We start from the raw sequence: 21,529 nt of genomic DNA, 5'->3' as shown, positions 1-21,529 counted from the left end.
TATTTTGATAATACATATTTAATTTATCTTAAATAAATTTGTTATCTATTATATAAATATATTTTTAAAATAAATAAAAAAATTAAGATAATTTATAAATTAATTTCAAAAAAACTCTAAATATTTAATTATTAATTTTATTTCATAATATCATAATTATATAAAAAAAAATTTAGAAAAAAAATATATTTTATATTTATAAGATTACTAAAGATTTAAGCGATATACTTTTGTAACTATTACAAGTGTAAGTAAAATGTTAAAATCATGTTATAAAAAAAAAAAAAAATGTTAAAATCAAAAGGGATTATATAATAAATTATTTCAGCACAATTAATTTAAGTAATAGGACAAGGGGGGTGAAAATGAATTTTTCCTTTCCTAAATATGATCTCTTTTTTTTATGGTTTAATTTTTAAATGATACAAAATGATGTGCTTTGGAATTATCATTTTTGCTTTTGCGACAAAAAATGACATATGCAGTTCCTAATTTTCATGCTATTTTTTTTTTCAAAAAACAAAACTTAATAGGTCGAAAATTTTGTCTCACTTACAGATATTATTTTTCTGCGCTGAAGAAATGATATTCCCTTAAAATATTATATTATTTTTAAAACTTTACATTCGTTGATAAGAAGGGTAGTAAATGAAGCAGCCCGTTTGTTCTTCGCTGAAACTGAAACTGAGAAAGCAGAGAGATGGAGGCACTATTTGTTCGCCTCTCCAAAACGCTAATGACCACCGCTTCGGATCGCATCTTATTGTCACTGGGAAAACCCCCATCATTCTTGTTCAGTTTGCAAAACCAAAAGCAAAAAGCTTTCCATTCTTCCAACAACGATAGTTCCAATTCCCCAATCGGGTCTCCAACTAGAGTCCAGAAGCTGATAGCTTCCCAATCAGACCCTCTTCTCGCCAAAGAAATCTTCGACTACGCCTCTCGCCAACCCAACTTCCGACACTCTTACTCCACCTACCTCATTCTCATTCTTAAACTGGGTCGCTCCAAATACTTGTCTCTCGTTGACGATCTCATTCGTCGCCTCAAATCCGATTCCCACCCCATTACTCCTACCCTCTTCTCTTACTTGATCAAAATCTATGGTGAAGCTGATTTGCCCGACAAAGCCCTCAAGACCTTTTACACGATGATACAATTCGATTGCAGGCCTTTACCCAAACACCTGAACCGCATTCTCGAGATTCTTGTTTCCCACAGGAATTATGTTCGACCCGCGTTTGATCTCTTCAAGGATGCTCACAGGTATGGGGTGTTGCCCAACACCAAGTCCTACAATATTCTTATGCGGGCCTTCTGTTTAAATGGGGATATTAGCATTGCCTACTCTCTGTTCAATAAAATGTTTCAGAGAGATGTCGTTCCGGATATCGAGTCTTACCGAATTTTGATGCAAGCATTGTGTAGGAAGAGTCAAGTGAATGGAGCTGTTGATCTGTTGGAGGATATGCTGAACAAAGGTTTTGTTCCGGATTCTTTGACTTATACCACTTTGTTGAATAGTTTGTGCAGGAAGAAGAAGCTCAGGGAAGCTTACAAGCTTCTTTGTAGAATGAAGGTCAAAGGGTGCAATCCTGATATAGTTCATTACAATACAGTCATATTGGGGTTTTGTAGAGAAGGGCGTGCTCACGATGCTTGCAAAGTTATCGATGACATGCAGGTCAATAGGTGCTTGCCTAATCTCGTGTCTTATCGTACTTTGGTAAGTGGTTTATGTGACATGGGAATGCTTGATGAAGCAAATAAATATACGGAGGAAATGCTGTCCAAAGGTTTTTCTCCTCATTTCGCTGTTATCCATGCCTTAGTGAAGGGGTTCTGCAATGTTGGTAGGATTGAAGAAGCTTGTGAAGTTCTCACCAAGTCACTAAAGCATGGGGAATCTCCTCATACGGATACTTGGACGATCTTAATACCTATGATATGTGAAGTGGATGATGGTGTGAAAACCAGTGATGTTCTGGAGGAAGTTCTTAAGATTGAAATAAAAGGTCATACTAGAATTGTGGATGCTGGCATTGGTTTGGAGAACTACCTGATTAGGAAGATACGATCCAAGTCAAGAGCATCTTAAACATCTGTAGGACTTACGACTTACAAGCATGATTTTGTCAATCTATGTTGGATCTGCATATTCAGTACCAGGTAACTGAGGTGAGAATTTTATTCCATTGCCTGCAGTATGTAATACTAAGTCGAGTTACTTCTTGTATATACATGATTATGTTTTATGCTTGGGTTCTCAACCATTTGACGTATACACTCTTAATTAGTTATTTTCCAATTTGTGTACCCTACAGGATTTCCTCTTAACTATTTGTCTAAGAATGTGTGGCATGTTGTTCTTCTAGTAAATATGGTTTTCAATGACACAGTTGCATGTCAATCATAATTATGCAGCTTGTCTGAAATGTAGAGGATAATAATTGTTAATGTTAAGATGGCTGAGAGATCCAAGAATTGTCCAGTCCTTGGATCTTCGGACATAGAGACGGGGATTGATCAAACTAGCGTTAGTTATTTTCTGTAAGCCATTCAACATGGAAGTCTCAAACTACATTCAAGGATTTGTTGTTATTCACCGAGTTCTAACATTCTTGCCATTTTCATTTAATCCTTTTCAGACGAGTAAATCTCCATGCCCAATTAATCATTACGGATGTGTGTGTGTATATATATATCAGCTCTTACATTCTTTGTCCTTGACTCCAAGTTGAATATTCCGTCACTAGGAAAATCGTGTTCCAAACACACAATAAGAGAACTTTGACATTGCTGATTGCAATAAAGAAAGACAGCATTATAGAACACAACAATTTCAACATTCTCATTTTGACAACTTCAAAATAACAGATCAAGAATGTTATTATCCCGTGTGATAAATAGATGGTCGAATTTGATCAATACTATGGTCATTTTGTTTACGAAAATCTATGGATGATTGATGATTAGAGGATTGCTTTCCAAGTAAGTGTAAGTAATGCTTAAGAACTATGTACCTACCGGTTCAATGCCTTTATTCTTTTAAAAGTTGTTTTTTTCGCAATCTAGGTGAGGTGACTACTCAAGAGAGAACTCTGAATTATCTAATTATAAATTTTCCCAGGCTCCATATATAGTTCTATATGTCCATGTAACAAATAACTCTGTTTCTTTGGTATTGATAGAGAGAGACTGGTGTATTCTTCAAGAGTTGATGGGATGGATTTGTTTTATTGTACCTTACATGTTTCTTTTTGGTGCCATTGTTAAATGTGGCATATTTGTCTTTACCTTCCACATCTGCTTCCCTCCCCCCTGTAAATGAAGTTGCAGTTATTTGGATAATTAATTCGTATCTGAACAACATTTCTTTCACTTTGCACAAGTACCACTCGTATAATGACTTCACAACTTTTGCAAAATCAGGAATGTTGGAGAACATGGAAAATGCTTATTAGACCTGTATAGGTGGCATGATCAGAAAGTAGGTGTGCAGCAAATGAGGTGAGTCTAACTATAATTAAATGGTAAAAGTTGTATAAATGTGAGATGATGTGTATATGTGTGTGCACGAGTCTTTCACTGTTCATTCCACCTGTTAGTATCTTGGTTTTTGGTGGTTTTTTCTTTTGTTTGTTTGACTTGTAAAATGTCATGGGAAGAAATGTGTAGAAGAAACCTTTGGGGATCCATGTTTCATATGCATTCCTTAACTTGTACGCTTCCTTTAAGTTAACTGTGCATTCTTCTTATCTGAACTGTTGATCCCATCACACTAGCGTTGTCTTGATTTTTGATTTTTTTTTTCTTGACTCTGTAGAATCTATTGCTTTTTGAACACAGCATCTAAAATTCATCTCTTCATTCTCTTTCTTTGTGAACCTAGCCTTTCCATTTGGTCTTTCTCTCCGCCGAAATAGCCTTTTTCTTCTGCGTAAAGAGAATCCATACTTTCGTTCGCTCTACCTCATTTTCTACATCTCCCATACAGTCTATCTCCCTCCCCTCTTGCCTGTACAATTTCACGGTCATTTCCACCAAATCATCGAATGGAACGTTAGTGTTACTCCAAGCTGGAATCTTCTTGAAGGTACTCCAACTCGAACCATTCTCTTATTCTTCTTCATTTTACATGTTTCTGGAGCTGCATTGTCGACTTCGTAACAATCTGTGCAGGGGGTAGGTCTGTGTATGCTATTCGGTGGGCTACGGTCGGAAAAGATCACACTCGCACCCCATAACCATGTTGATTCCAGTTATGAAACTTTGGACACTGGCCTTGGGAACCATCAGAAAAACCTGTTGCTGATATTTATCAATGGTAAAAAGAGGCAATCTTTGGAGGACTAATTGGTTTTATTTCTTTAACTTCAATTTTGTTTTTTTTTGTGACACCGCTGCCTTTTGACAAATCAATTTTTTCTTCAATTTGCAGATCGAGTTCTAACTGATTTGAAGTAAGAGCAAATTAGAGAAATCGGAGTCTATTTTGAAAAATTGTTGAAACAGAATATAAGAATGTGGGATATGTTATTTGATTGGAAATCTCATTGTCAAGTCTTATGACTTTGGAACCACGTGACATTCATAGATGCAAATGTACATTTACTATATAATGGCTTGCGAACATTAATTATTCTTTCTAAACATGCGAGTTATGTCCCAAAAACAAATGTAAAATGAATTCAGTTTTTCGGAATCAAGTACTCACGAGCTCATAAACCCATGAACGATGAGAATTTTGCAAAAGCGGTTCAAACTTTCCCGCACCAGTCACCCGAAGAAGAATTTCCCTTCTCTAGTGAAATATACATTTTCAGTCAAATGCTCTATCACCGAGTTATGGACCCATGGTTATAATAAAAAAAATACGAAATTATAATTATTAATTTAAAAATTAATGATAGAATTAAAATAAAAACTCATGTACATGGTTGTATATTTCATTAATTTTCCACGTAAGAACCGGTGTGATGGATTACAAATGGCCAAGTTCTCTTGTGATGGATTATTAAGTAACAAGTTCTCTTGCTGAAGGTGGTAGAGTCAGAGCCAAAGAAGACATGCACCAGTGTCAACAAAATGAGGAATTATTTATCTTAATTATGGAGAGAAACAACTTATTTTTCTATCTTTTTTGCTCGGAATGAAAAAAAATTGATTATTAATTTTCTTCAAATTATGTTTCTAGGCTAAAGGCTCATTATTTGAAGTATAAAAATAAATTGATTTTATCATATACACAATTTTCAATCATTTCGGTTTCCAAAAAAATATAGAATTTTTTTTTTGAGAATGATATCATGCACATGTTAAATCCCTGCGCCCAATTATTCATTACGAATTTAAATATTCATTAATATATATATATATATATATATATATATATATATATATATATAAATAAATAAAGGAAGAAAAGGTCCTTTATCAGCTGTTGACATTCTTTGTTCTTGACCTTAGGTTGTGAATAATTTGTCACTAGGAAAATCATGTTCTAAACACACATCGAGAACTACAATATTGCTGTTTGGAATTTGAAATACTACAAATATAGGAGTATGAGTCCAGATTTTGATGGAACTGTCTGTCATAGTAGCTGACCTCTACTTTCAGCTGACATTTTATAATTTAGGAAGATTCTCACAGGCAGTCCCATAAATCTCAGCTATACATTCCAGAGCAAAGAACTTGCTCCTTCTGAAACAACAAAAATTGGAGTCATCTCTACGCAGAATCTGAAGATGCAGTTAAGTCTTAGTCCCCTCTATCCACACCCTCTCTAACCACTAGTGTACGACCACAAAATAGCTGCAAGAAAGACCAGAGCAGGCATCAGACAAAACAAAAAGTGAAATAAGAAGCACAACATTGAAAAGTAGCGAAGGCAGATTTTACTGTTCCATGGAGGGAAATTGCTGTATCACGTTCTATCTCTGAAAGATAAGAGATAAACGCATAGACCCGGGTTCTCCCTTGTTTGTAATCTCGCAACACCCTCAGACTAGCCACATTACCAAATCTTCCAAAAAGTTGTCTCAAGTCTTCCACTTTAGCAACCTTAGAAAGATTCCCAACATACAACTTATAAGGACCTTCATAGTATATAGTTCTATTGGGCGAGGAGTTCATCGTCTCAAGATTCTCCCTTTTACGATTCATCTCAACTGAAAATCTAACCCTCATTTCGCGGCCACCAACATCCTTCAGTTGTGAAAAATAAATGAAAAACAAAATTTCAAATCAAATTGGCAGGGAACATTGTTTAAATAGATGCAGGGAGCCAATTTCACACGGGAGTGTATGCTCTCATGTGGAAAAGTGGTCATGTGGTCATGTTATTTGATCACAACCACTCATTAAATTATACATTTTTCTCTCTCTTATCTCATCATCAATAAGTGGTTGTGATCAAATAACATGACCACTTTTCCACGTGAGAGGATCCATTCCCGTTTCACACTCACTTACCAATCCATCCAATGCAGCAACTGCGTTTTTTGCAGAGTTAATAGACCCCATTGTGACATAAGCACTCCCTCTACTTTCACCAGTCTCCTCATTCCGGCAAATCTGCAGCACAGCAATTAAGCATAAACACAAGGTCTGGTGAAGATCACATCACATCTCACTGCATTGCTGATTCAGATTATAATGATGATAAATTTATGACAATTGGAATACTTTGTTTAATAATGAAAAAGAAAAATATATGGAAGAAGCAATTAATCTCTACAATACTAGTAGAAAATTTTGAGCTTTATTACAGTATTTTAAGCTTGTGCTCTGATTTTTATAAACAAATTAAAAAGTTTCACGACAACAAAACACAATATAAATAAATAAATTAAATGATGTTGAATAAGCAAATAAGAGAAATTTTAGGGGGAAAAGAGATAGAAGAAATAAACCTCTGCAGATAGAATGGTTCCGTGAGGCTTGAACATATGAAGTAGTTGTTCTGTGTCACAGCTTCTTGGAAGGTTGAACACGTACACTTCGGTGGCTTTTTCCATCTTGCCCCATCGTTCCACATGTTGTCCAACTCCAACCCCTTCTTCATCCACAATCTCCGCCGCTATGGTCGTGGAATCCCTAGCCTTGAAGCTGCGCCCCGTAACAAGACACAAAGAAGAAAATGGCCTCGCTGAACACGCAAACAATTGGGGCTTGTGCCTGAATAACAGTGACAAAGAAGGTAAGGTGAAGCAGAGAGACAGAGTAGAACTAGCCGCCATGTTTTCCTCAACTTTACCGAAAGTCCTACTGAGAAGGTTTGCAAATGAATGTATTATAGGTTTTCATTTTGTCTCAAAAAATAATATAATTAAAAAAAGGTTTAACTTTTGGAAGAGGCTATAGTTATTATTATTATTTTTCTTATTATGTGTTATTATTAAATCTTAATTATTGATTTCTGTCAATCTAACGGTTATAATTTATGGAGTCACATTTATTAATTAAATATTAATTCTAATAAATTATAACTATTAAATTGAGAAAAATCAACGATTAAGATTTAGAAGTAACTATAATCTCTTCCCTAATTTTTAGGGAAAAATATTTATTATTTCAAACGATATATAAAAAAGTCATAATTTATTAAAATAAACATAATTTAGCATTTTTTATTTTATTTTAAATTTTAAAAAAAAATATTCACTTCATTTCCCACTATTTTCGTTTTTTATATTTTTCTTTTACTTAAAATGACGTAATTTTATTTTCTTTAAAAAGATAAATACTAAATCATTACTTTTATACAATTAATGTAGAAAAGTTATTTGCAATATACTGTGTACTAGTAGTGATGTCCGGAAAAATAAATTCCTTCTAGATACGCGAGTGATGTCCGAAAAAATAAATTCAATTATTCGCAATCAAATTATCACGAGCATATATAGGACCTGTGCAATCCTCTATGTAAAAACTAATTTGATAATCGTAAGCCACCTTATTTACGCTAGTGATGAGTAATTTGCAAAGACAGTTGTAACTTGTAACAAATGGAGTGAAGGATTAGAGATGACTAAACCAAGAGGACGAGTCAGACTTTATGTCAAGATCCTCCTCTACAAATTACTAGAAAAGTCCACTAGAAGTATGGGTCTTAATTACCCCTTAATCTTGTGGCTGTCATATTTGTAACAACTCAGAAGTACATGAGCTGACACAGCAAAAGCAGGATTAAAATTTTACAGTGCATAGAGGCTATGAAATCTGCAAAGCAAGGCAATCAACCTTTAGGGATTGTCATTGTTGACACTAGTTCCACAAACAATGATAATTATAACATTAGAAAAAACAAAAACAACCTAAAGAACAAATCCTGCTTATATTTTATAAAGGGTAAAACATTTTGTGAGTAACATTTAATTCTAGTAAGTATATGAATGAGAGAGAACATGGATCCAACACTGAAAGCTCCAAGCGGATAAATGTCATACTTGAAAAGATTAGACATGAGCAGTGCCTTGAGTGAATTTTGGGTCCTCACATCTGTACTTTCCATCAGGTCCAATTCCAAAACCTTTTGGATCAGCAAAGACATTCTCCAGAAGCTGGCTGCGGGGAGGAAGAGGGCTCTCATCTGCAAACTCAACAGCTTCCTCAAGGACCTCATCAATCTTCTTCTCTATGGTCTTGAACTCCTGTTCATTGGCTAAATCGTTCTCAATCATGTATTTCTTCAGTGCAGAGATGGGATCCCTACCAGCATAGTGTGCCTTCTCAGCTGCCAAAGCAGAAACAGACGATGAATAATTATTTCAAACATGGCAGACACAAATAGAAGACTTAAAGAAAAATAAGACGTGAAAATTCATGGTCTTCTTGAAATTAGTAACACAGTTGTCCACAACTGATTACTGTTGCAGTAAAAATAACATAGTTAAACACACACAGAAAACACAGATTTATAGATTTAGCAGGGCATCTTAAAAAGGATGAACATGCTAGGCAATACAGTAATTAAGCAACTAAAACCTTCAGAGTGTAATTTGAATTAGAAGAACACGGTAAAAGTAAATAAACTCACATTACTAATACATGGAAACACAGAAAAATACCCTGCCAAAACATCTGAAATCAAACTATCAGAATAATCAAAATAAGCATTGAAAGCTTATTTTACGAAAAATGTTGATAAATGTTAATCAGACCATAGACTTTTATCCTCATTTACATATTTCAACTGGGATGTTGATCCGGCGCCATGATATTTTGTACTTGCAGTCCACATGCTGAAATATGTTAATTTATGAAAAACCAAATTGATAAAGGGAAGTATTGAGCGTAGCTTAGGGATCAAAATGTCTCATAGTGAACCAAACCTCAACCAAGTTTTTTCTTAAATCATTCCAAATTTGAGGACAATAGCTCAAGCTTAAGAAATTTGTAGTTTAGGCTAGAGAAATCTTCATTTACCGATTAAAACTTAAACTGTCTATCCTGTTGGCATGATTCTTCCAATGTACTTAGTAGGTTTAGAGTGCACAATTACAAGTTCAACCACTTTAAGATGCAAGATTTATATTTTCTAACTTTGTTGGCATCCGTTATATAGAATGCTAGTCAATAATCCAAATAAATTGTCTTATTCTTAACATCAAAACATAGTCACTAACCAACATGCAAAGAAAAGTGATCCAAAAATTAATAAAATTCCAAGGAAGCTAGGAAGTTAATGCACGGCAAACTATATGACCAATAAAAGTATAATGAAGCAACTGAAGATACCATCAAATGCAAAGGGACAGCAACATAATTTACTTTAGAATTAACAAAATAGTTGAAACAGATTCTAAGAAAAGAAAGAATAATGTAAAATTGTAAATGCTCACCAGGGTCACGAAGCTCATCAGGATCAGCCAATGAATGTCCTCTAAATCTATAGGTCTCACATTCTACTAAAGTTGGTCCCTCTCCTCGTCTGGCTCTTCCAATCGCCTCCTTTGCCACCTCTCTGACCTTCAAAACGTCCATCCCATCGACATGAACCCCTGGCATTCCAAATGCTGGCCCTTTCTTCCATATCTGAGGATCTGAAGTTGCCCTGAGATGTGACATCCCAATGGCCCACAAATTGTTTTCCACCACAAACACAATTGGCAATTTCCATAAAGCTGCCATGTTTAGGCATTCAAAGAACTGCCCATTATTACATGTTCCATCTCCAAAAAATGCCAATGTCACATAATCAGCATCTGCCTCTTTCAATACCTCCCTTCTATACTTACTGGAAAATGCTGCCCCAGTAGCCACAGGAATTCCTTCACCAATGAAAGCAAACCCGCCAATCAAATTGTGCTCCTTTGAGAACATATGCATTGATCCACCTTGACCACGGCAGCAACCTGTGGCCTTTCCAAAGAGCTCACTCATCACAGCACGTGCTGAGACCCCCTTACTCAGTGCATGAACATGGTCCCGGTAGGTGCTCACTACGGAGTCTTCTTTCTTGAGAAGCTTGATGAATCCAGTTGACACAGCTTCTTGGCCATTGTACAAGTGAACGAAACCAAACATTTTGCCTCTATAATACATCTGGGCACACATGTCTTCAAAGGACCTGCCTAATACCATGTCTTCATAGAGCTCCAAGCCTTCCTGCTTCGTAATAAGCTGCACACAAAAATCAAATTAAAAACAATAGCCTCAAACACTTATTCCCAAACGTGAGCCACAAACTTAAATAGCAGACAATATTTTCTAGAATCTGATAAGATAACTGGGCTGGTAGCATAAGAAGAGCTCTTCTCTTCTAACGTATCACACAAAATCCAAACAATCTATATCATCAGCTTGTGAAGAATCTATAAATGTGAAAGAGAATATTGAATCGTGCAGCTTATAAACTAATTGGGTTGAATTAAATGAAAAGTTGAGTTTTTTCTTTCTTTCTTTTTTTCTCAGAAACCCATCCGCTATATTGAACAAATGAACTCTTCTTCTTAATAATTATTCGTAGAAAGGGAGAGATAATTCGTATTAAAAAAAAAATTAAAAAAAAGAGAGGCAAAAGGGGTACCAGATTGGCCGTTGATTTGAGCTTCTTCTCCTTGACAACATCGGAGACAGCGACGACGGGGGAACGACGGTTGTGAGGAGGAGATACCTTAATAGGAGCATTGAAGCGAAGCTTGTGAGTGGATCCAAGGAAAGAGAAGGAGGGTCTGAATGGATCGAAAGACATGGAATTGTCATTGGATCTGAGAGAGAGAGGTTGAGCAACCTTGGTTGCAGAGAAAGACATTGTATCGTGGTCGTTAGAGATTGGTAATGGTATCAGAAGAAGCAATGAGAATAGAAAGGGAAGAGAGAAAGTTTAGGTTCAGACTTCAGAAAGAGAGAGAGAGAGAGAGAGATGGGGTTTATGTAATGTAACGGGAAAGTAGGGGGGCGGAGGAAACGAGGGAGTGAGACGTGGAAAACACCGTCTTCGGCTTCAGCAATCTTTCTAGACTATGATCATTCATCAAAACACACACCTTTCACTCTTCACCTATGACGAAATCATTTTCTTTCAATAATATAAACACACACCAAAACTCAACTAACTTTTCCTACAAATGCTACTCTGAATTTTTTTTCTGTTTGTTTTTCCTTTGTTTTTTTTGGGGCTTTGCCCCTCTAGTGTACCAAAAATAAAAATAAAAATACTACTCTGATTTTTTCTTATATCATGTTGAAACACTTTTTGAACCTATCCAAACAGTCACATAAAAAGTAAATCTCATTTCGATCCTAAGAGCTGTTTTTTTTTTTTTACCTGCATAGCTTTTCGGTCCTTGATTGAACAGTACTCATGTATTTTTTCAATTTTAATGAAAGTCATGCATTTTTTTTAATATTCCAACTTATTTGGATGAGATTAATTTCTTTTGAGGTGTATTGTGCGAAGCTTTTTTTGGCAATAGCCCTAAATCATTTTTCTTAAGAATCAAATGAGAGGCTTACTTTATATTTTTTTATTATAGAAAAAAATTGTGGATTTGGTGTAGGATAGGCTATCCCGTCGATCATCATATAATAATTATTCTAATAATGGATCCTTAAGTAGAATCAGAAGCCACGTTATAGTTCAACCAAAAAAAATAAGGCCACGTTATAGTCTAGACGAAGTGATAATATCAAAATCTAAATAGGGCTTATTCACGTTGTAAAAGTTTTTTACGCACCCTATAGAAATATATGTACTTCAAAAAAAAAAATAGAGATATATGAATTACCAAGTATGTAGATTAAGGGGCATGATATTGTTACAGTTTAATTAGTATTCTTGAGTTCAAATTTTGGGCATATAGCTTTGATAAGATATTGGTAAGAGACTCGACTCGAATTAATTGATAAGACTAAGAAAATGGGTTTGCATAAATAAAAAATTAATCCTGAATCAAGCGATATGATAGTTATCCTACTCTTTTGACAACGTTTGTCACAGAACTTATATTGTCACTTGAGTTAACTATCATAAATAATATTACAAAAAAAAAAAAAAAAAAAAACTATCATAAATAGGCACGGTATATTTAAATCAAGTTCTCATCTTTAATTTTTATTCAAATTAAAAAAATAAGTTGTTAATGAAAAGTACAATATTTATAAATCATATAATTTTTTTCAATTAATCGTTGATGAATTTTTTTTTTAACATTAAAGTATAACTAATAAAATATTGCATCAATTGTTGTCTTAAAGTTTTGAGTTATGTGATGTTAAATCCACCAGTGTGATTTTAATATCCTTAAGCTATTGATAGAGGCGTGTTTTGTCACTTCTTTTATTAAGGGATATCTCCTTTACTTTGGGCTCCTTCAAATATGGTGGTTAGTGTTTAAATTCATGCCTAAACCATATTTTGGAGTCAAAACTTAACTTTTAGTTCAGTAAATTCTATTAGTACTTGAAGAAACTCAGTAACTTACTAACATATTTGATGTTCAGACCCACATCTATTGAGGAGAATATTGACAATTTAGTATGAGTAAGGAATACGAACGAAATAAGAAAGTATTATAAAAGTTAAAAAAAAATGATGTGAAAATATATTTAATAAAAAGAAATTAAGGATGAAGAGGCATCTAACAAAATAATAATAATAACTACAGGGAGGAATGGAGGATTTTGAAGGGGAAGTGGAACTCCTCATCCTTTATGGTTGTTACATGCCAACTTGGCACTGGCACTGCATCTAGATAAACTTCTAGAAGCTTTCCTCACGGCAATCCGCACATGATGTATTTTAAAACCTCAACTTTATTACTCGGAAGGAAAATAAATAATTAAAGAATGGATCTCAAACGTCATTGATATTATTTAAAATAATCGCTGAAATAGGTATTCGGGTCCATAGCTCAGTGGTAGAGCATTTGACTGCAGATCAAGAGGTCACCGGTTCGAACCCGGTTGGGCCCTTTTTAGTGAATAATATTTTTGTTTCCTTATTTTTGCGGCTTTACCACAGATCTGTTATATTCCATGTTGAATTCTTTATAAATATTCCTCTCTTGTAGTCGTAGAAAATATGTTTGTGAAAGAATTTCAATGCTTGCGATCAGAAAGTTCAGGTTGCAAAGTTGGTCATACCCTACATAATTTAGCTACAGGTCAGGCTACTTGTTTTTGTTTACTGTCATCTTTCTTTTTAGTATTCTCCTTATGTCTCTTAGTTTCATATTAATGAGTGCAATTAAAAGGTTTTGAACTGGTATTTCTCACTTCAAACGGACAAGTTTATACACTTGCAAAGGATGAAACTGCGATTCACCTGACAAGTTTTTTCTGTACATAGTATTAGAGAAGATGATATATCTGCCATCATACTCAGTCAATACATAAGGAGACCTGAAAAAGCCTATCATAACTGTGTGTGGTCATAAGAGGAGCTTCTATTTAATCACTTAGACCAACACATCTTGTCGTTAGAAAAAACTTTACAAATATTTGGCCATGCTCATGGGGTAGTTGACCTTCCTAGAGCCTTGGATGCTGTACATCCAGGCCATAATGCCCATCTTGGTGGAGCTGCTAACATCATATTTGTGTTGATGAAGTGTTTCTTATGTTTCAGTGGCATTCTGCAGCCAAATTGGAAAACTGGAACAATCCAATTATTCAAATAATGGAAGCACAGGAGTGCACTCTGACATATGTTTTGGTTCCTTTATTTATTTATTTATTGCTTTTGCATTGCTGCATTGCGTTTCCCATTCGTAATGTCTAGTTTTACTCATATATTCCAGTAAGAAATCTGATAGAACCGGTTTACGCTCTCAATCTAATATAGTAATTTAGGAAGTTAAAAAATACAAGTTAACATCAAATTAACTTAATTTCAATCATTTTCCAAATCACACTTGGATTTCGAAAATTCATTAAGCATCAAAAGCTACTTTGAACAAACTTACTTGCTTTTCACTACCGTTTCGGATCGAGGGTAGGGTGGACGTGGCAGACATAGAACAGAGACGAAGGTGGGGATGGTGAAGAGCAAGCATCACAATCCAATATAATCTCGATGCTCCGGTGTGTTTGCCTCAATGTCTAGTCACTTAGCAAAAAAACTCCAATAGACCGGGAGCACTGAATTCATGCTTCCTTTTATTAAATAGAATTTTTTTTAGGATTTAAATTAAAATATAAAAAAATAGATAAAAAGAAGAAAAATTCCCTATTTTTGATACCCAGGAACACTGAGTTTTGTGCTTGCATTGAAGTTTTTCTCAACAGTTGGTGAACTTGGTAAGTTTCAGACTTTCGGTATAATCTATCAAACTTGATGCAGAAGAAATTGATACGCATTCAAACGGAAAGGTGGCACCCTACAAACAATGAGACAATTCTGCTAGTCTGGTGAAGTTCCAATGCGCCTCATACCAAACGGTTATCATTTCCTACGAAGCCAGGGTTATCCTCCCCCAGCAAGAGTCAACAGCGTCGCTATATCAAAATTTCATCAGATCGTTTTAATGGGTTTAAGAGTCAACATGGGAAAAACAACTTTCATGTTATACAAGAGTTATTTTCTCCCGTAAGTAACCTTTCGATTTTCATATTATTTTTTAATAGATAAGAAACCCATACAATGTGTCTATAATCAAAACTCTATTAATATTGCATGCATGGTACTTGGTAGTCGCCACATTTCTGATCAACGTATTTCGTGACAATAAATGGTCTCTTCTGCAAATCCTTACCAAATAAAGGGCTCAATACTAATAAGTTAAGGGTTTAAATTATCTCCTTTTATAGAAGACAATTATCTCATGTTAGTGAGACATAAAAAGTTGTGCCATTCTTTTTTTATTTTTTAAAAATGGTGGGACCCACATAACTTGTTTCTATGCATGAGGTAAGTTATCTTCTATTGAAGGAGATTAATAAATCCCATAAGTTAATGGGTAAAATGAGAATTATGTTGCAGAAAAACTTAAGCATTTCCTGTTGATACAAAAAAATCGATGGGCCCACGTTTTTTTAAAAAAAAAAAAGGAAAAAGAAAGCACAAAGATCAATGTATCAGCATCACAACTTTTTTGTTTTTCTGTAACAGGACCGACATTTAACCCTAAGTTAATTGACCAAAAAAATTGTAGACAAAGGAGCAGAACAAAAACCAAGTAGTTTAATATAAGATCTTACATTAAAACAAACACCTAATGCCATTTGCTTAATTTGATGATATTAGGTGTTCTATTAGATGAAGTTTTCCATACCCTTATCTCATATTCTCATGCCATTCTGATCCATTGTGTACCAATCAAGAAGATAAATACGGGGTCGGTACCAATTATCGAAGTCAGGTTCAGCAACCATGTTAAGACATAAAGGGGGTACGAGATAACAATGGACAAATGGAATGGGGAGGAAAGAGAAAAATGTAAACACTTCTGCACTCTGAATTCTCAAATGGACAAACCCACATTCCGAAGTTCATGGCACTACAAAATCACGAGGTAAATAACCAACACTAAAAAGAAAACCTACATAATCCATAGAGTTAGTAACCTTAAATAACCACAAAATTGACCACAATATATAGAAAATGAGAAGTTTACTAATCAAACAAGCTAAATCCCATATCATCATCACTTTCTTCTTGAGGTTCTTCCTGTAAAATTGCAAAAATAGATGTGAATTAGACAACCAACAGCCAGAAGGCAGGGTTCAACAACAACAGCAGGAACAACTTTTTCACTAAAGAGTTCTATACCTTTTTCTTCTCCTCGGCAGCAGGAGCAGCGGCGGCAGCAGCACTGCCACCACCTGCAGCAGCAACTGGGGCGGCTGCAACAGCAACTGAAGCCCCACCGCCTCCAGCATTCGCTATCAAATCCTCAAAATTTCGCTTCTCAGCAAGTTTAGCAAATAAGCTGGGCCAATACGATTCTACTTCAACCTTTGCACTTTTCAACAAGGTAGAGATCTTATCAGCCTATTAAAAACAACTTAAGGAACAACCCATCGTATTCAAACAAATCCATTCAGCAAACTCATTATCTTTTGTTCTAGAAAAAAAAATTCAATCCCACTCCCCAGTATTTAAATGGATTGTAAATGAATCCCAAGGAAAAAAAACATCAATTATATCAAACCCACTTTTTCCAAACAAATATATGTTAACACATTCATTAGACCCACCTTCTTCCTCCAGAAAAGAAGATTTCTCTCTTCAATTCCTATTATCCAGTGCGTCAATTGAAAAAAAAAATTATGCAAAAAAAAAACATAAGGTGAAACTAAAACTTGATTTCGAACATTCATACATAATTCATTAACATAAAACCTAAGAGCAGAAACAAGGATACAGTGACCGGAATTCGATCATCGTGAAGGATGAGAGCTGCGTAGCTGCAAGCAGTCTCTCCAAGCGACATTTTTACACTACAAATCAGACAATTAAAAAGGAGAAGGCAAATCAAAATCAAGAAGAATATTCAAATAAATAAAATCAAATAAAACTTCTATAGATCCCATGAAACTATAATTCATAAGAAGCAGTGTTACCCCCAAATAAAAGGTAATGGGAGACGACTGAAGAATTAAGAGTGCTTCGCTGCGCCAAACGTACAATGCGAAACTAGGGTTTGAGGGTTTAAAAAGTGTAAGAGCAGTTCATGGGCCTCATATATATAGGCCCATTTGTGAAAACCACAGTTTATTTTCATTATTCTTAAAACAAATTCTGTTTTAATTCGTTCACTAATCACTATATTATATGAAAAACAACCTGACATTCTTTTAAATAAATATCATATTTTATTCATTCAATGATTACAAAATACATTAAAATTTTGACCCAAAAAAAAATACATTAAATTTTTTAACGAGTCAAATGAAAGTGCGTTTTTTTTTCATTCTATATATTTGGCCCTTTGTACATGCTTCTAATATAATTTCAGTTAACACATTGAGCCATTCAAGCTCAGCTTTGTTTTCTTAATAGATCTACCAATATGGTTTCGAACTTCGAAGTAATAAACTCATTCTGATAAAATCATTTACTATATCCATATAAACAATATTATCTCGTTGAATACTGGGAGGCAGTACTAATGAGTGAAAATAGTCTTTGAGGAAGAAATAAAAAACAAAACACTAATATTTACATGATGTATGTGTTTATTTTGATTTTTTAAAAAATAAATGTAACTTTCATTTTTATCTTTTATTTTTCGTTAACTTTAGGAGAAATGACCAAATTAATTCACTCATTAAAAAAATTTCTCCAATATTACAATTTCCAAAAATAATATCAGTCTGATATAATAAGTCTCACACCCTATTCATGTGGAACTGTCATCATGCATATTCGAAAAATAAACTAAAGCATTGTATAAAATAATGGAGAAAACTGTGAGAGAACCACCAGAGCGATCATCGGAGGAGGAAGACATACTAAAGCGAAGTAATAAACGTAATAAAGATCGTGGAGAAAAATTCTCACATGATGTATCAATGGTTCCTAGGGAGGAATCCTGGATGAAGGACCAAGAGGAGGATCGAATTTCATGGAAGGAGATGCTGCAACGTCATAATGGAGAGAAGAATGATGGGGAGGGTGCTGATACTCTTGAAGGTGAGAATTTGCAGGGTGAACCAGCTGAGGAAGAAGACGTTAATTTTGGGGGCATAAAGATGTGGGTGGAAGAGGATGGAAAGACTCATTTTGGTTGCACTAAGAGAGGAAGAAGATGCTTGCATAGAGTGTGGGAAAAAGCTTTGATTGTTAAGTTGCTGGGCAGATCTACAGGTGTCTCGTTCATGAAGAAAAAGATTGAGGAGCTATGGGGAAGGAAAGGAAAAGTGAACGTCACTGATATTGGGAATGAGTTTTATGTGGTTCAATTTAGTGATGATGAAGACATGGAATTTGCTCTAAGTGGAGGCCCTTGGGTTGTCCTAGGTCATTATCTGTCCTTACTTAAGTGGGAACTTGGCTTCAGGCCTAATGCTGAGGGCATATCAAAGATAGCAGCTTGGATCCGCCTTCCTAATATTCCATTGGAATTTTATGATGAAGTTTTCTTTCGTAGGGTGGGTAACTGGATAGGGAAGTTAATAAAGATTGATAGGACTACAAACATTCATGCTAGGGGTCGTTTTGCAAGGATCTGTGTTGAACTGGATTTGGCTAAACCTTTAAAATGAGAGTATGTTCTTGAGGGAGTTTTGAAGCATATAGAATATGAAGGTCTATGGCTCATTTGTTTCAATTGTGGAAAGTATGGCCATAGCAAGGATTGTTGTTCTGAGATTGTTTAAGAACAGATCGTGGTGAATGAATCTCATCCTTCTGGGGATGGTGAAGCTGATAAAGTTGAAGAAAACCGGAACGGTCTTGGCCCTTGGATGGTGGTTAATCGCCAACGCCGCCCTAGAAGCCAAGCTGCTACCCAAGATGGCAGAACGCCGATGACTTCAAGAAGAATCACTCAACGTGATTTCCGGGAGAATACTGCGCAATCAAAGCAGTTATCAGTGCAATCATATCAGCCTGTTTTAAATGCAGTAAATACAAAATCACGTTATGACAGTTTAATGGTGATTGGGGATTTGAATCAAGCTGAGCTGGAAGTGATTAATGAGGAGCCTAATCATGGGCATAATCCTAGCGTAATTAATGACCAAAAATCAAGGGGAAATGAGGGAGCCATCAGCGTAGAAAATAATGGCATCATTAATAGTGGTTTAAAAGGTTTTAATCGAAAAGATGCCTCGAGTCATTCTAGCATTGAATTGGAAGAACATGCAGATAGGTACATCCTTGTTGGGGGACCCTCAAATGATAGGGTAGCCTCTGAAAATGTTCCTATGCCTTCAAAAAAAGAGGATTTGGCCAATAATATAGGGCTACGTCAGAAAGCTATTGCTAAAATTCAAAACCAGCATTTGACTACCCCTATGTTACTTGTAGATAGGCAAGTTGTGTTGCCTCCTGTTCAAAATACAGCAATGGAAGTGGATCAGAACGTGGGGGACCAAAGTGGGAGTGATAATGGTTTAAGATATCCTAAAGCTCCGGATCCTAATAGGACTTTGGTCACTACCCATTCGAATGCGTCTATTTTATCGCATCACATGGAGGTTGATAAAGGAGGTACAAATGAAGATAGTGTTGAGATTGCTAAGGGGTCAGCAGGGTACCAGGAACCTGCAAGCCTTATGGTTGATTGATGTCTTTGCTGGCTTGGAATTGTCGCGGGGCGGCAAAGAAAAGGTTTTTGGGAACCTTAACTAGTATGATCCAAAAACACAGAATAGATTTGACTGCTATTTTTGAACCTAGAATAAGTGGTGCGAAAGCTCAAAAGATTATTAAAAGAACAGGGTATAACAGCTGTATTGTGGAAGAAGCTCAAGGTTTCATGGGAGGGATCTGGGTTTTGTGGAACAAGGAGTTCTGTAATGTTACGATTTTGGAAAAGAACATGCAAATGGTTCATTTGAAAGTTTGTTTCTCCGATAATGTTGCGTTCTTATGCACATTTATTTACGCCAATCCTAGAGAAGAGGTGAGACGTAGCGTTTGGCAGGATCTTCGTCGGATTGCTGATTCTATGAATGAGCCCTGGCTTATCACCGATGATTTTAATGAAATCGCATCCCCTTTTGAGAAACGTGGAGGTGCCCCGGTAGATTTATATAAATGTAACAGATTTGCTTCCTTACTTACGGATCTGAAGATGATTGATTTGAATAGTTCCGGTTCGAGATTTACTTGGCGTAGTCCTCGTTTCCTGAATATGGATAGAGTTTTTAAACGGTTAGATCGTGCTTGCAGTAACGATTTATGGAGGGTTACATTTGAGGAGGGTCATGTTAGAGCCCTTCCTAGGTTAAACAGTGACCATAACCCCCTTCTTATATCCTTGTCTTCTTCAAAAGATGAGTGGAAGGATCGTCCTTTCTGTTTCCATTCCTTTTGGCAGGACCATATCCTGTTCAATCAATTTTTAAAGGACAATTGGCACGTGCATGGGAACATTGCTGATTGTTTGAAGGTTCTTACCCCTTGCATTAAGGAGTGGAATGAGAAGGTGTTTGGGAATATTAAGCATAGGAAGAATAAGTTGATGAGAAGACTTGAAGGTATTCAAAGAGCCATTTCTGAGCACAATAAAGATTATCTGGAGAAAGTGGAGTGCAAGATCAAAGCTGAACTTGAGGAGGTCCTTGATCAAGAGGAGTTATTATGGTATGAAAAGTCTCGATCTCAGTGGATTAATCAAGGTGGCAGAAACACGAGATACTATCATACAAAGACTATTGTCAGAAGGAAAAGAGGTAGAATCGTGGAACTCAAGGATGATAATGGAAGTTGGATTCGTGAAGAGGAAGGCCTGGTTAAGATGATCCGCGATTTTTATATTAATCTTTTCAAAGATGAAAGTTGTCATCGTGAGTGGATCAATACTAGATGACCTATTGTTCCTGAGGAAGTCATGGATAAATTAAGGGTGAGTGTTACTAAGGAGGAAGTTAAAAAAGCTTTTTTCACAATGAAAGGCTCAAAAGCCCCAGGGGAGGATGGGTATATAGCTGCTTTTTATCAAAAGAACTGGAATCTGGTAGGTGATCAAGTCTGGAATGCTTTCCTAGCTTATTTGGAAAACCCGCAAACCATTGCTGATATTAATGGTACGATTATTACCTTTATCCCAAAGGTTAATAAGCCTACGTTGGTTTCTCAATTCAGGTCAATTTCCTTGTGCGATGTGATTTATAAAGGCATGAGTAAAGTTATAGTGGGTAGACTGAAGGAAGTAATGGAAGCTTTGGTTTCTGATAACCAAACCAGCTTTGTCCCAAACAGAAACTTGCAGAATAACATTATTATTGCTAAAGAGATTGTCCATTCGATGACAAAGTTTAAAGGTAAGATGGGTACTATGGCCACTAAAATTGATTTAGAGAAAGCCTATGATAAGCTGAATTGGTCGTTTATTCGTAAGGTTATCTCTGAAATACAGCTTCTGTCTTGGATGTTTGAATTCATTATGGCGTCTATCACAACTAATAG

The 21,529-nt window shown here is 35.5% G+C and overlaps 5 protein-coding genes and 1 non-coding gene across 13 annotated transcripts; 3 read left to right on the top strand and 3 right to left on the bottom strand.

Moving 5' to 3' along the window:
- Positions 1 to 649: 649 nt before the first annotated feature.
- On the top strand, positions 650 to 4,620 carry LOC133303341 (pentatricopeptide repeat-containing protein At4g01400, mitochondrial). 8 transcript variants are annotated; one of them, XM_061503242.1, is made up of 5 exons: positions 650 to 2,169; positions 3,433 to 3,510; positions 3,998 to 4,096; positions 4,183 to 4,327; positions 4,442 to 4,620. In XM_061503242.1, the coding sequence occupies exon 1, from the start codon at positions 701 to 703 to the stop codon at positions 2,096 to 2,098; it is 1,398 nt and encodes a 465-aa protein (XP_061359226.1). In that variant the 5' UTR covers positions 650 to 700; the 3' UTR covers positions 2,099 to 2,169; positions 3,433 to 3,510; positions 3,998 to 4,096; positions 4,183 to 4,327; positions 4,442 to 4,620. The 8 variants fall into 8 exon arrangements, with proteins under 8 accessions (XP_061359226.1, XP_061359222.1, XP_061359225.1 ...); XM_061503238.1 differs by having other exon boundaries at positions 3,827 to 4,096; XM_061503241.1 differs by having other exon boundaries at positions 650 to 2,178.
- Positions 4,621 to 5,446: 826 nt separating this feature from the next.
- On the bottom strand, positions 5,447 to 7,274 carry LOC133303350 (small ribosomal subunit protein cS22-like). The gene is made up of 4 exons (XM_061503255.1): positions 6,918 to 7,274; positions 6,478 to 6,579; positions 5,905 to 6,210; positions 5,447 to 5,817 (listed from the first exon to the last, which is right to left on the bottom strand). The coding sequence occupies exons 1-4, from the start codon at positions 7,242 to 7,244 to the stop codon at positions 5,764 to 5,766; spliced, it is 789 nt and encodes a 262-aa protein (XP_061359239.1). The 5' UTR covers positions 7,245 to 7,274; the 3' UTR covers positions 5,447 to 5,763.
- Positions 7,275 to 8,072: 798 nt separating this feature from the next.
- On the bottom strand, positions 8,073 to 11,565 carry LOC133303344 (pyruvate dehydrogenase E1 component subunit alpha-3, chloroplastic). Its single transcript, XM_061503246.1, has 3 exons — positions 11,036 to 11,565; positions 9,849 to 10,629; positions 8,073 to 8,740 (listed from the first exon to the last, which is right to left on the bottom strand). The coding sequence occupies exons 1-3, from the start codon at positions 11,258 to 11,260 to the stop codon at positions 8,463 to 8,465; spliced, it is 1,284 nt and encodes a 427-aa protein (XP_061359230.1). The 5' UTR covers positions 11,261 to 11,565; the 3' UTR covers positions 8,073 to 8,462.
- A 1,785-nt stretch (positions 11,566 to 13,350) lies between these two features.
- On the top strand, positions 13,351 to 13,422 carry TRNAC-GCA (transfer RNA cysteine (anticodon GCA)). The gene has a single exon. It is a non-coding gene; the product is annotated as a tRNA-Cys (tRNA).
- A 2,329-nt stretch (positions 13,423 to 15,751) lies between these two features.
- LOC133303348 (large ribosomal subunit protein P1-like) lies at positions 15,752 to 17,100 on the bottom strand. Its single transcript, XM_061503253.1, has 4 exons — positions 17,014 to 17,100; positions 16,815 to 16,890; positions 16,220 to 16,441; positions 15,752 to 16,117 (listed from the first exon to the last, which is right to left on the bottom strand). Exons 2-4 carry the CDS (start codon positions 16,881 to 16,883, stop codon positions 16,064 to 16,066), a joined length of 345 nt encoding a protein of 114 aa, XP_061359237.1. The 5' UTR covers positions 16,884 to 16,890; positions 17,014 to 17,100; the 3' UTR covers positions 15,752 to 16,063.
- A 2,582-nt stretch (positions 17,101 to 19,682) lies between these two features.
- LOC133303353 (uncharacterized) lies at positions 19,683 to 20,930 on the top strand. Its single transcript, XM_061503259.1, has one exon. It carries the CDS (start codon positions 19,683 to 19,685, stop codon positions 20,928 to 20,930), a length of 1,248 nt encoding a protein of 415 aa, XP_061359243.1.
- Positions 20,931 to 21,529: the final 599 nt, after the last annotated feature.

The sequence above is a fragment of the Gastrolobium bilobum genome, unplaced genomic scaffold (genome assembly GCF_033153095.1).
Source record: "Gastrolobium bilobum isolate Gb01-03AN ecotype WA unplaced genomic scaffold, APGP_CSIRO_Gbil_v1 utg7982, whole genome shotgun sequence".
Classification (NCBI taxonomy): domain Eukaryota; kingdom Viridiplantae; phylum Streptophyta; class Magnoliopsida; order Fabales; family Fabaceae; genus Gastrolobium; species Gastrolobium bilobum.
This window is presented reverse-complemented; position numbering and strand designations above follow the sequence as displayed.

Coding starts and splice junctions, on each gene's coding strand:
- LOC133303341 (XM_061503242.1), top strand. CDS start 701: ATGGAGGCACTATTTGTTCGCCTCTCCAAAACGCTAATGACCACCGCT.
- LOC133303348 (XM_061503253.1), bottom strand. CDS start 16,883: ATGTCGCTTGGAGAGACTGCTTGCAGCTACGCAGCTCTCATCCTTCAC. Junction 16,442..16,814: donor ATGATCGAATTCCGGTCACT/GTATCCTTGTTT, acceptor TGTTTTTAATAG/GCTGATAAGATCTCTACCTT. Junction 16,118..16,219: donor CTGCCGAGGAGAAGAAAAAG/GTATAGAACTCT, acceptor GCAATTTTACAG/GAAGAACCTCAAGAAGAAAG.
- LOC133303353 (XM_061503259.1), top strand. CDS start 19,683: ATGTCTTTGCTGGCTTGGAATTGTCGCGGGGCGGCAAAGAAAAGGTTT.
- LOC133303344 (XM_061503246.1), bottom strand. CDS start 11,260: ATGTCTTTCTCTGCAACCAAGGTTGCTCAACCTCTCTCTCTCAGATCC. Junction 10,630..11,035: donor TCAAATCAACGGCCAATCTG/GTACCCCTTTTG, acceptor TTTTGTGTGCAG/CTTATTACGAAGCAGGAAGG. Junction 8,741..9,848: donor TGATGAGCTTCGTGACCCTG/GTGAGCATTTAC, acceptor CTGCTTTGGCAG/CTGAGAAGGCACACTATGCT.
- LOC133303350 (XM_061503255.1), bottom strand. CDS start 7,244: ATGGCGGCTAGTTCTACTCTGTCTCTCTGCTTCACCTTACCTTCTTTG. Junction 6,580..6,917: donor GAACCATTCTATCTGCAGAG/GTTTATTTCTTC, acceptor GCTGTGCTGCAG/ATTTGCCGGAATGAGGAGAC. Junction 5,818..5,904: donor CAATTTCCCTCCATGGAACA/GTAAAATCTGCC, acceptor TCTTTCTTGCAG/CTATTTTGTGGTCGTACACT.